Here is a 13165-nt window from a genome sequence, read left to right on the forward strand (position 1 = left end):
AAACAATTCATGTTTTAAATTGCGTGCCATTCTGACTAGCATGATGAAATCTCACGCCATCCAGTTCTGTCCTGCTGGGGACCTGAATCATCCCTTTGCTGCATCCCCAACCACTGACAACCATGCTCCTGACATCCAACCATTGACATGCTTGATGATCCTCCTTCTGACATGTCGTCAGAAGGTCAATAGTAGCCTGACGCTACATCACAATGCCTACGTCATCACCTCACTTCATCTCGTCACATAGGCATTGTATCATCTCCATCATCACAAGAAGAAAAAGGGTGAGCACCATAAGATATTTTGACAGAGAGAGACCACATTCATAGAACTTTTATTACAGAATATTGTTATAATTGTTCTATTATTAGTTATTGTTGTTAATCTCTTACTGGCCTAATTTATAAATTAAACTTTATCATAGGTATGTATGTATAGGAAAAAATAGTATGTATAGGGTTCGGTACTATCTGTGGTTTCAAGCATCCACTGGGGGTCTTGGAAGGTAGCCCCGGGGACAAGGGGGGACCACTGTAACTTTTATTGAGCACCTAGGGGAGCTTTATAGAAGCCAGTTACCACCACCACCCCCCCCCCCCCCCCCCCCCCCGCCCCACGGCCCCGCTGTGTGAGGCGCAAGTGAGCAAGTTGACGCTTAAGGAGGTGACACGATTTGCTGACATTCACCTGGCAGGTTCCCAACCCAAGTCTGTCTGCCTCCAAGGGCTCTGCTCCTTCTGCCTCCCGGCCCCCCAGCGCCCCAAGCATGAAGTCTCTGGTGCAGCCGGCGAGCACCCAAGGGCCCATGCAGAAGGGAGTTCACAAAGGGAGAGACGGTCTTACACTATTTCCTGAATCTTCTTTCTAAACCACCATTTTTTTTGTGCAGCAATTATGTTCTGGGCACTGTCTCACCATGTCCCCTCTGAGGTAGCGGCGAGGACGCCAGGCTTGAAGAGGAGAAATACTTGCCTACGCCAGTAACTGCTGGCGGGTCCAAGGCTGCCCTTTAACCCTGTGTGGCTCCTACCTCCCCAGCCTCTGGGCCGGCTTCGCAGCCGGGGTGGGGAGTAAGAAATCACCGCCTGGTGTCTGAGAAGAAGGGATCACGGAAAAAAAACAGAAACAAGTCAGGAAGGGGCCCGGGGCCCCCCCCCCCCCCCCCCCCCCCCCCCCCCCCACACACACAGCCCCTCTCGCAGGCTTCCTCCACTTAGAGGGGGACCTTTGACCAAGCTCAGAAAATTCCGGGCTGGTGGGGGCAGGGAGCGAGGCTTTCTGAACGGAAGAAACTATTTTTCCTTTTCTAGAGAGGTTTTGGGTAATTCCACTCCCTTCCCTGCCAAGCTTTATCTTTGCCTAAGTATTCACACAAGTCCCCAGGGCTCCATACAGCTGCTGCTTCCTCTGCTCCTCCTTGATGGGTAAGAAATGGGCCAGAATCAAAATGCCTTTGTTTAATAAGCATTTTGTCTGAGCATCAGCCCGGAGAGAAGAGCTGCAGGAGCCGGGGGTCTGAACGGGGGGCAAGCTCCCCGCTGGTGACTTTTCTCTGCCCCGGTGGAGGCCAGGGGAGAAATGACCCACGGCTGGGAGTAGACAAGGGGCAGAAGAGGATGGGGGAAAGGGACCAGCCTGTGACCTCCCCACCTCTCATGTGCCCCAGGGCCAGTGCTGTTTTCCCAGGGATAGGTGAATTCCAGTTCCAAAAAAGGGATGGCAGGCAAGGAGTGCCTTGGTTGAAAAAAAGGTCAACTAGGAAAGGAAATTAAATTTGTCGTATTTACTGAGCCCCTAACTTGATCCCAACTAGTGCCCTGGGCAGAGGCAATAAGATGCAAGCGTCACTCTCAGGGACCTCACAACTGAGTCAGGGAGACTCAGAGTCCCAGTGTGACACACCGCAGGACTACAGCACACAGGGACAGAGACTGAGGAGCAGGGGCCACCAGCTCTGCCTGCTATGGTGTGCGGAAGGCTTCTAGAGAAGGTGACTTTTGACCAGGGTCTTGACGGGTGAGTAGGAGTTGGAAAGGTAGAGGGGGTTTGGAGAGTGCATTCTGGGCCCCAAGCTGACTGGGAGGTGGCAAACAGCAGCACGTGTGTGGAAAAACTCAGCCGCGGCAGCAGTATAGACGTCAGGTGTGGAAGACAAGTCTTCCGCTGGACACAGAGGTGTGTCGTACGTAAGGTGGGCGTGGAGCGGGGATGGCACCGAACTGGAAGGCTGGGGCGCAGAGGAATTGGGACTGGAGAGATGTCTGGTGCCGGCCCAAGAGAAGAGAGATGGGGCGGGAGGACAGACCATGCCTTGGCACACACCCAAGGAGATGGAGGCCCTAGGCATCACCGGTCACTGTGGGGCCTCTCCACCCGGGCACTGTCGTCCTGCCGCGATTGGGGGTGGGTGTCAGCAGGGCTGGGTGGGGGGAGATGGGGTGAGGAGGAAGCCAGCCAGCAGCGGGGAGAGAAAGTCCAACCTCCGCTGGCGTTCCGGGCTGCAGGGCGGACCTCCCAGGCTGGGGCTGGGGCGGGGGCGGGGGCGGGCGCCGACGGAGCGGCACTGCGTACTGCGCGCCCTGCAGCTCCGGGGACAGGTAGGAAGGCGCGGGGACAGGAACCCAGCGGCGGGGCGGGGCCGCCCAGGGGCTGCTGCAGGAATTCTTCCCCACCCGGCTCGCAGGGAGGGAGAGCAGAGTCGGAGGAAGGGGGGCCCGGAGGAGACGCCGCCTGCGGCTCTGCCCGCCGAGGGGGGCGCAGCGCCAGCCCGCGCTCCGCACCGCGCGCCCTCGGCAGGAAAACGCCGGGAGCCGCGGGGGACGGTGCCGGGCGGACGGACGCGACCCGGGCGGCCCCGCGCCGCCGCCCCCGCCTCCTCGGTCTTTCCCTCGGCCGGACGCCGCCCAGGCGCGGGGCCCGGAGACCGAGCGCGCTCCCTCCCCGCGGGGCCGCACCTGCCCTCGCCCGCGCCTCGCGGCCGAAGCGCCACGTTCCCGCCGTAGGGCCACGGGCGCGCTCCCCGGGAGGGTGGGATGGTGCGGAGCCGGTGCCGGGGTGGGGGCGCCTCCTCGGGCGGGGCGGGCGCGGGGAAGATCCTCGCCTGGGGGACGGACGGAGAAGGGTGTCCCGCCGGCCTCGGCCGCCCCCGCGTCTGCTGGGTGCGGCGCGCAGGGATGCCAGGCGCGGGTCCCCGGCAAATCGCCGCGCGCCTGCGGTCGCAGTTTTAAGTGAAGTTCTTCGCTCCTGTCCTCAGTCTCTCCTTTAGAGAAGCATCGCCTGTCGCTTACGTCCGTCATCAGCCCTAGAACGGGGCTCCGGCGGTGAGGCCGCCTCCCCTCCCGCACGCGGCTCTCCCCGGAGGGGGCGGCGGGGAGGCAGCGCACTGCCTCCCTCGCCCCCGCGCCCCGGGAACCTCTGATTTGATGGCGAAAATTTAAGAACCAAATGAATCACTGCTGGTGCTAAATTAGCAGAGCGTGTACGTGGTTAAATGTGCTAGGTTACATTCTGCCGAACTCGACTTACGTATGTTGTTTCGTCCTTGTAAACTGAAGTCATTTTATTCTTAAAAAAAATTAAAGAGAACATCGGTAAAATATAGGTTTTTAAATTTAAGCATACAAGTCAGTACTTGTTTAATGTTTTGTACTGAACGGGGCACGTTGCTTATGTCATTCTCCAACACATGTACACTCGTGCACACACAACGCACACACACACCGGACTGCACTCAGGCACTGTCCACACTGCACGTGCACGCAGGACATGCATGCACACACCGAACTCCACGCAGGCACTCTGTTTACACACACCACACTGCTTATGGAGCCTGCTGGTGGAACTTCCCCAGCAGAGAAATGCTGGCGTGGGTTATAAAGTAAGATACAATTAACATTTTAAAAGCATTTGAGTTGAGTTTTAAAAGTGTCTTCAGAGACTTTAGGAAAAAAAATAACGAGTTTTTAAACAACTGGTATAATGGCTTTTAAAAAAGGAATCTCTTGCTGAATTTAAACAGCGAGTCTGATAGCTTTGATTCTGAACTCCCTGCTTTCAACAAGGAAGTGTTTTCAATTGCCCTCTTTTTTTAAGTCTCTGAAGCCCTGAAAGAAGTGACTCCTGAACTTTTGGAAGCCAGTTTACACGGGCTTTTTCTCTCCTGCGCGTGTGAGCGGCGCCCCGCGGCGTTCCCTCCCTCTGCTGTTCCCCGGGCCACCCGTGGGCCACGAGGCGGGAGGGGCCCGCCGCGCCGCTCACCCCGTCTCTCCCGCAGGCCGAGATGCGGCTGCTCCTGTTCGTGCCCCTGCTGCTGGCCCCGGCGCCCGGGTCCTCGGTGAGTGCGACCCTGCCCGGCCCCGGGAGGAGCCTGCTGGGGAGGACGGCGCGAGGGGCTCGGCCGGGAGGACGCTCGGGCTCAGGACCCGGGAGGAGCCGACCTGCCGCCGGCTGGAGCCCCTTGACTGCTGGAGCCCCCTGACTGCTGGAGCCCCAGGCGGCAGCAGTGACGGTGACATCCCCAGGAGAGGACCAATGATGGGAAGATGGGGTGGGAGGGGGCGACACCTCGCCCTGCCCGCCCATCCCCCAGCTCTCTCAAAAAAGGGGCGTGCCGGGCAGGCTGCGGGGGCACAGTTTGCAGGAATGGCAACTTCCCAGAGCCCTCCCCTTCCGAAGGTGCTGGGTGGACGGTAATGCTGCAGAACCCCCTCCCTGGGGTGGTCTTCCAGGTTGGAAGGAGGGGCGGGGACAATGATTGCACCAGCCAAGGTGCAGCCAGATGGACCATCCCCCCAGACGCCTACTCGGGCCCAAACTCAGCTGCCCTCAGCTGGGCTATTTGGGCTTCGAGATTTGGGGTCCAGTCATTCCCCCCCCATGTGGGGTTAGCATCTAGAGCAGGGCTGTCCAATAGTGCTTTCTGAGATGACAGAAATGTTCTGTATCTGTGCTGTCCAATAAGATAGACCCAGGGTTCACGCGGCTATTGAGCACATGAAATGTGGTTAGTGCAACTGAGGAACTGAGTTTGATTTGATTTGATTTTAATTAACTTAGATTAGCCACATGCAGCTAGTAGCTACTGCATTTGTGCAAATTTACAGAGTGGACACGGGAAGGTAACTGGCAGAGTAGCTGTTTCATGAACAGGGGCCCATAGGATGGGGGTCCCTGGAGATCATTCCTGGGTCCTGAGGATATTCAGAGAATCTTCTAGACCACAGGGCCCACCTTTGGGAAGGGGAGGGTCTGCAGAGCTGGGCTTGGTCCTGGAGGCCCCTCCTGCCAAGCTTCTCTTGGCGTGGACAGGATGGAGGGCACAGAGGCAGCCAGGCCCTGTCCTGCCCCTGGAGAGCTCTCCCCAGGGGAGACCCTCAGCCCTCCCAGCCCTCTGTGAGGCAGGCAGGAGGTGCGGGCTGCAGGTTCCAAACTGTCTGCTGCTTGGGGAGGGTGGGGGCAATGGCCCCGTGGAGATGTGAGTGGAGGAGGGGAAGGGCCACGACGGGCAGGCAGGGACAGACGGTAGTGGTGGGCAGCAGGCACTCCTCCAAAGCCCCATGGATCCAGCATGGGCACAGGTGGGTGAGCTAGAGCCCTCCTTCCTCATGTCCTTTCTACCACCTGCTGGCTTCCCACGTCACCTCAGCTGGCCATGGCCCTCCCTAAGTGCCACACTCTGAGGTCCTTGGCACAGGCTTCTTCCTGGTGCCTGGTTGTCTGGAGGCCGCAGTTCAGGTGCGGGAGCCGTGGCGCCAAGACCCCAGGATGAAATCTCACAGCTGCCCCTTAACAGCTGGGTGACCCTTAGCATATCACCAGGCCTTAGATTCCTTTAATTTGCGGTAATAATGCCCTCCCACAGGTTGCCGTGCAGATGAAATGAGTCAAGGTTTACACAGCGCCCTGGTCCTTTGGCTGCTTTTTCCCTTAGAAATACCTGAGGAGCCTTCTCCTGCCCCCTACTCCAAGTGTGTGAGCCTCCACGGGCTGGGCCTGGCCTGGCCGGGCTGAGAATCTCCTCCCAGCACCCTGCTTGTTGGGGGGCGGGGGGCGTGGCCACGGCTCACAGCTCGGTTGTCACCCCCGCCGCATCCCCCAGCACTTCTCAGGATGGTCCTCAGTGCTGACAGGGATCGGCTTGAACAGAACGAGTAGATGATTAAGGAGGAATAAAGCAGAGGTGCCACCACACTCCTCAGGCCCCCCAACCCCAGGCTGGTCAGGCGGAGGGTTCCTGAGGGGGCTTCCCATCCCCTAGCCTCCGCTTCCCTTCCTTCTCTCTCTCTCTCTGTCTCTCTCTGTTTCTTTCTCTCTCTCTGTCTCTCTCTCTCACACACACACACACATATGCACAGTGGGCAGCTGATCCCCTGGGAACAGTGCAGCAGAAAGGGGGCTCCTGAGTTGCCGCAGGTGGGAGTTGGAGGAGTGGGTGGGGTGCTGAGAGCAGCAAGAGGCAGGTGAGGACAGGTCCAGGGTGAGGTGGACTGGACTAGCTCATTCTGGCTTCACACCATCCTGCAGCTCATAGTTTGGGTAATTACAGAGGAACAAAGCTTGCCTGTGCTGTTGCTGGCTGAATGTGCTTTCTTTCCTCAGACAGCGTGGGCTGGTGCATGTCAACTTGAAAAAGCAAATTTGCCTGTTTTATCCTCAAAATGAATTTATTTGGGAATAGCCAAAATAATTGCAATTTGGAGATGTGCATGCTGTGGCAAACCATAGGCAAATCCAGAAAACAAAGGAGGGGAGCTGCTTTTATAGAGAAAAGGGGGAAACAGGAAGGAGCTGTTCTAAATAAAAGTCCCTTGGGGGAAAAGTAACAGATCAGGGACCCAGAGGCTTCTCATTGGCTGAGCTGCAGCATTTCTCATTAGCTGGGCTGTTGCCAGGCGGCAAGAGAAATCTTCCTTCAGTAGTAGTTTTACTTCCTGTCCAAGATGGAAGGATAGGTCTCTTCCTGTTTGCTGTAACTGGTGATGTAGGCTAGGGCATGAAAGCTTCCTGACTCCAATTTAGTAAAGGTTTCTTTCTTTTATTAATTTCTACATTTCCCCTTTTGATCAAGATCTTTCTCCAAAAGCATCACTGCTTAACAGTCAGGTCTCTGCATGTAGTGGTCTTGTCCCTTGGTGCCAAGAAGGACCTTTCCTGGTTGTTGTGTCCCACATTGGAGGGAAGGTGCATAGTGGGTGAAAACCATCTAGGCCACATTTGAGCAAACAGGCAGGTTAGGAGGAGAACTCTCATGCATTTCCTATTCAAAGTCTATAGTTGTCTGAGGTCGTAGGCGTTGGAAATCATTTCAAATTGTTGAGCTAACATCACTTTTTCGGGCACGTCATTTTTACAGAGGTTCAACAAGCAGTAGGTACATAACTTCACAATAAGTATACAGAGTAAGATTAAGAGCAAACTATGAGCCCAGTTTACAGGATGGTTCTAAACCAGGAGCCCAGACCTGAAGGTAACCAGCTGAACAAATCAAGACAGTGGATTGGTAGGTGAAATTTGTTGTAGCCAGTGTGCTTTCTCACTAATCTTACATAATTGGGTTTCCACTTCCCCAGAGGCATTTATGAGCAAGAGGAGGTGTTTCCCACTGCACAGACACCTCCTTGCTCAGCAAGTAGATAATCAAGGGCTATACCATTATCCAAACCTACCTTGGCCAGTGAGTTAAGCAATCGTTGCTGAGCTTAAGTTGTTTTGGCTGTGGAGTTAGCCAACTCTTCTAGTGTCAGAGAGAGCTTCTCGATCACTTGTTGATTGGTACTTGCTCCGATCCATGGGAAGGAAGCTCGTCCCATGGAGGCAAACTGAGTCATGTACGCCTCCTGGAAGCTCTTGTTTAGAGCAACTATGGGGATTTGATGGGAGAGACCAATGAGAGGTCTCTGGTTTTGCAAAGAGAACAGGACAGTGAGTACAGCCAGGGTACACTGTCCTTGTAGTCTTCAGCTGTCAAGGCAACGAGCTGCCCAAGCATAATCTATAGACTCATTCATCGGCATAGGGGTGTTAGCATTATATGACCAAGGCTCAGATACTATGTTGTCACATACCAAGAGGTTGCCTAGATATATGGATATAACAAGAAATTTACAGATGGCCTGGGTTACATTGGTGACCCCACAGAATTTTTCATGCAAATATTCAAAAGATCTTGTTTTCCCCTCCCAAGGCTGGGTTAGAGTACAGCAAGGAGCAAGTTTAAGTGGGCTTAGTACCCCGAGTCGGTAGGATGGGCTGGCAGATCAATTTAGATAAACAACAGCATCTGGAGTCCCAGTGACAGTACTTATAGGGTGAACTAAGGGGTCATTACTGTCTTGAACAGACCGAGGTTTCTGATGGCAAATTCAGCAAACAGAGGTTTCCCCCTTTTGCAAGGGATTGGGAAATGCAAACAAGGGCATTGTCCTTCTAGGAGAGGGAGGGAGAAAGTAAAGAAACAACAGTGGGCAGAGGGTGTACAGGCCTGGTCCAGTCATGTCAGGAAAGCTGTCGCCTCACATGTCAGCTGCTTCTCTTCCTGGTCAGTTTGATTTGAGGTCTCCGGTGTCGGGTCAGGACCAGATGTCAGGTGGAGCCTTTTCAGCTGTGAGATGTGTACCCAAGGCTCGAGTCCCTGAGGTTTGGCTGTCACCTGGGTGGGGATAGTCCCTTCCAAGGAGATTTTAAGGGCAGTAAAATTGGAAACGTCAGTTTGGAGTATCATAGCCAGACCTTTAAGGAAACAGGAATAATTCAGGATCCAGTCCAGGTTACAGGTATATAACAAAACCTTGAAGACAATAGGACTAGAATTTAGTATCTACAAAGGTGCAAGCATAATTTCTCTCTCCACAATAATCTCTAGTTTTAAATAATGATAATCATAGTAAAACTAATTTGTTTGTATTAAACTTGGCCTGATTATTTATATAAATGCAGCAAGAATAGTGATTGACCATAAAAGCTTTTTTTAAAGATTGTTTGGCTGAAACCTTGTAAGCGAGCTTCTAGGCTGATTTTTCAAGCAGTAACTGAAAGCTGTCTGGTCACGTCTGAGTCTATGGACATCTTTCTTGAATATAACATTCTAGTCCAAGTCGTGGTAAAATAGCCAGTGTTTCCAACTGTGTTTTGTTACAAGGAGAACAGACCTTCATGAGCCCATGCAAAAACGTGTATTGTCATGAAAAGAATACTTAAGAGTTTCCGAATTCTGGATGGATCAGGTGGAGAGAAAAAGAAATGTTTTAACCCTTGTTGCAAAGATATACTCTACCAAATTGCTGTAAGTTACAGACAGCTTCAAGGAGAGGAGAAAAAGGGGTCCTTTACACCTGGAAAATAAAGCATCAAAGCAATCATTCCTTCACTCCAGTTCCACAAGCTCCCACCCAGGTTAGTGTTATGAACTTAAAGTTATCAAGCCTGCACCCAGAGTACTCGTCAGGTTCTTTCATCAATCTCTTTGCAAAGGAAGCATATTTGTAAAAGCATCAAAGTAAAACAATAACTGTCTATAACTAACAAAAAAACTTTTTAAAAAGGCAATAGGGTTGGGGCTGGCCTGGTGGCGCAGCGGTTAAGTTCGCATGTTCCGCTTTGGTGGCCTGGGGTTCGCCCATTCGGATCCTGGGTGCGGACATGGCACTGCTTGGCACGCCATGCTGTGGTAGGCATCCCACGTATAAAGTAGAGGAAGATGGCCATGGATGTTAGCTCAGGGCCAGTCTTCCTCAGCAAAAAGAGGAGGACTGGCAGATGTTAGCTCAGGGCTAATATTCCAAAAAAAAAAAGGCAATGGGTAAATACAATTAACAATAAAATTTGGGTATTTTTATCCTATACATTTTAGATAGTAACTAGGATTACAGGTAATAACATTATATTAGGACATATCAGATGTTTAGGAATTTTATATGATTTCTAGAACACTTTTTAGTAATATTCATCCATACACTATAACTTAAAAAGGCTTATTATCACTTATTCAACCATGCTTCTCATATAACTCGACACACCAAATAAGCCTAATTAGTGTACTCTCTCTCTTTTTACAAGGAGAGGGAATAAAATCTTTTGTTACTAAACCTATGTTCAGTAATTAGTGTTTCAGTATTTTATCTTGTTTGGAAAATGATTTAGGTATTCAGTGACTCTCCATTGTTTAACTTAGTATGAACTTCGATCTTATTTATATTTATGTTAATTACTTACTTTTAACAGTCATGCTAGGATTAGACGTTAAATAGTCAACCATCATCTCAAGTTACTTTCTTGCTGACAAATTTTGTAACAGAGACGGCATGAACCTACATGACTAGTGCACTCAGGCGGAGGAAAAAATTGTACATTTTCACTACACCCAATACTAAAAAGTCTGAAGACATGCCCGTTTTTTATTTATACGGACAACCTTAAGCTAGCTTTTATTTACTAAAGATTAATCCTAGATCACGTGAACCTGAAAAGCATTTAAATTAGTTTCTATTATGTTTCTGAGATTTAGGAATACTTAATTTATAAGTGCTTAATTTCAAGCCAATTAAATAGAGGTTTTTACAAATCAATTCTCTCAATGCCATCTGGAGGTAGAAAAATATCACATCTCTATAAGATACTTACATACATACATACATAGACACGTAGACATAGATTTCATTTTAAACTTTTAGCCATGTCTCGGTACAAAACTCAAGAGTTGGATGCAAGTTGTATTTCTGGCAGATGGACTAAAGAAAGGTTCCTTGTTCAGATGGCGAAAGTCTTTTACTAAAAACTTTTATTTGCATGCTGTGAGAATCCTTTTAGAGCTGTATTTGGAGTCATTTTGTCTGTTATCAAAAGTCTAGGGTAACTGCTATTTACAATTTTCTTTCTAGTTGTTTATTTGCTCCACTTAACTTAGGAATTAGGGACTTAGCATTTGAATCCTCAGAGGGTCTGATTGTTTTTTTCTCAAGCTAACATTGCTTTATATCATTATATAAATTTCAGTTGTACATCAGTATATTTCGATTTCTGTGTAGACTACATCATGTGCACATCCAAAGACTAATTACCATCCGTCACTGTACATGTGAGCCCTCTCACCCCTTCCGCCCTTCCCCCACCTCCCTTCCCCTCTGGTAACCACCAATCTAATCTCTGTATCTATGTGTTTGTTTGTTGTTGTTGTTGTTGTTCTCTTCTCCTTATGAGTGAGATCATGGTATTTGACTTTCTCTGTCTGACTTATTTCGCTTAGCATAATATTCTCAAGGTCCATCCATGTCGACGCAAATGGCAAGATTTCACTTGTTTTTATAGCTGAGTAGTATTCCATTGTGTATATATGCCACGTCTTCTTTATCCATTCATCCCTTGATGGGCACTTAGCTTGTTTCCAAGGCTTGGCTATTGTGAATAATGCTGCAGTAAACATAGGGGTGCAATTATATTTACACATTCGTGTTTTTGTGTTCATTGGATAGATACCCAGAAGTGGAACAGCTGGATCATATGCTAGTTCTATTCTTAATTTTTTGAGGAATCTCCATACTGTTTTCCATAGCGGCTGCACCAGTTTGCACTCCCACCAGCAGTGTATGAGGGTTCCCTTCTCTCCACACCGTCTCCAACACTTGCTGTTTCCTGTCTTGTTAATTATAGCCATTCTGATGGGTGTGAGGTGATATCTCATTGTAGGTTTGATTTGCATACCCCTAATAATTAGTGATGTTGAACATCTTCTCATGTGCCTGTTGGCCATCTGTATATCTTCTTTGGAAAAATGTTCAGATCCTTTGCCCATTTTTTAATTGGGTTTTTTGTTTCTTTGTTGTTGAGTTGTATGAGTTCTTTATATATTTTTAATATTAACCCCTTATCAGATATTTGGTTTGCAAATGTCTTCTCCCAGTTGTTAGGTTGTCTTTTCATTTGTGATCGTTTCCTTTGCTGTGCAGGAGCTTTTTAGTCTGATGTAGTCCCATTTGTTTATTTTTTGTTTCCCTTGCCTTGTGAGACATGGTTTTCGAAAAGATGCTGCTAAGACAGATGTCAAAGAGCCTATGTTTTCTTCTAGAAGTTTCATGGTTTCAGGTCTTACATTCAAGTCTTTAATCCATTTTGAGTTAATTTTTGTGTATGGCATAGGATAATGGTCTACTTTCATTCTTTTGCATGTAGCTGTTTAGTTTTCCCAACACCATTTATTGAAGAGACTTTCCTTTCTCCACTGTATGTTCTTTCTCCCTTGTTGAAAATCAGCTGTCCATAGATGTTCAGGGTTATTTCTGGGCTCTCGATTCTGTTCCATTGATCTGTGTGCCTGTTTTTGTGCCAGTACCATGCCGTTTTGGTTACTATAGCTTTGTAGTATTTTTGAAATCAGGGAGTGTGATACCTCCAGCTTTGTTCTTTTTTCTCAGGATTGGTTGGCTATTTGGAGTCTTTTGTTGTTCCATATAAATTTAAAGATTCTTTGTTCTATTTCTGAGAAAAATATCATTGGGATTTTGGTAAGGATTGCATTGAATCTGTAGATTGCTTTAGGAAGTATGGACATTTTAGTTATGTTAATTCTTCCAATTCATGAGCACAGAGTATCTTTCCATTTCTTTGTGTCATCTTCGATTTCTTTCAATGTTTTATAGTTTTCAGTGTATAGGTCTTTCTCCTCTTTGGTTAAATTTATTTGTAGGTGTTTTATTCTTTTCATTGTATTGTAAATGGGACTGTATTCATAATTCCTCTTTCTGCTATTTTCGTTGTTAGTGTATAGAAATGCAACTGATTTTTGTATGTTGAGTTTGTATCCTGCAACTTTACTGTGTTTGTTTATTATTGCTAATATGTTTTTGGTGGATTCTTTAGGGTTTTCTATATATGAAATCTTGTCATCTGCAAATAGTGAGTTTCACTTCTTCCTTTCCACTTTACATCCCTTTTATTACTTTTCCTTGCCTGATGGCTCTGGCTAGGACTTCCAATACTATGTTAAAGAAGAGTGGTGACAGTGGGCTTCCTTGTCGGGTTCCTGTTCTTAGAGGGATAGCTTTCAGTTTTTCACTGTTGAGTATGATGTTAGCTGTGGGTTTGTCATATGGGTCCTTTATTATGTTGAGGTACTTTCCTTCTATACCCATTTTATTCAGTTTTTATCATAAATGGATGTTGTATCTTGTCA

General features: G+C 48.9%; 1 protein-coding gene across 8 annotated transcripts in view; it reads left to right on the forward strand.

Annotated features, from left to right (window-relative positions):
• The first annotated feature begins 202 nt into the window (after window positions 1–202).
• The window catches only part of PAPLN (papilin, proteoglycan like sulfated glycoprotein), a 45849-nt gene continuing 32886 nt past the window's right edge, over window positions 203–13165 (forward strand). For 4 of the 8 annotated variants that reach the window (XM_046647027.1, XM_046647028.1, XM_046647033.1 and 1 more), the window contains exons 1-2: window positions 203–287; window positions 4277–4336. In XM_046647027.1, coding sequence (XP_046502983.1) covers window positions 213–287; window positions 4277–4336 — 135 coding nt within the window. In that variant the 5' untranslated portion in view covers window positions 203–212. Of the gene's footprint in view, window positions 288–1384; window positions 1428–1840; window positions 2020–2382; window positions 2407–2484; window positions 2601–4276; window positions 4337–13165 lie in introns of those variants that run through there. The other 4 variants (XM_046647031.1, XM_046647030.1, XM_046647032.1 and 1 more) reach the window with 4 other exon arrangements.

The sequence above is a fragment of the Equus quagga genome, chromosome 20 (assembly GCF_021613505.1).
Source record: "Equus quagga isolate Etosha38 chromosome 20, UCLA_HA_Equagga_1.0, whole genome shotgun sequence".
Taxonomy (NCBI): Eukaryota; Metazoa; Chordata; class Mammalia; order Perissodactyla; family Equidae; genus Equus; species Equus quagga.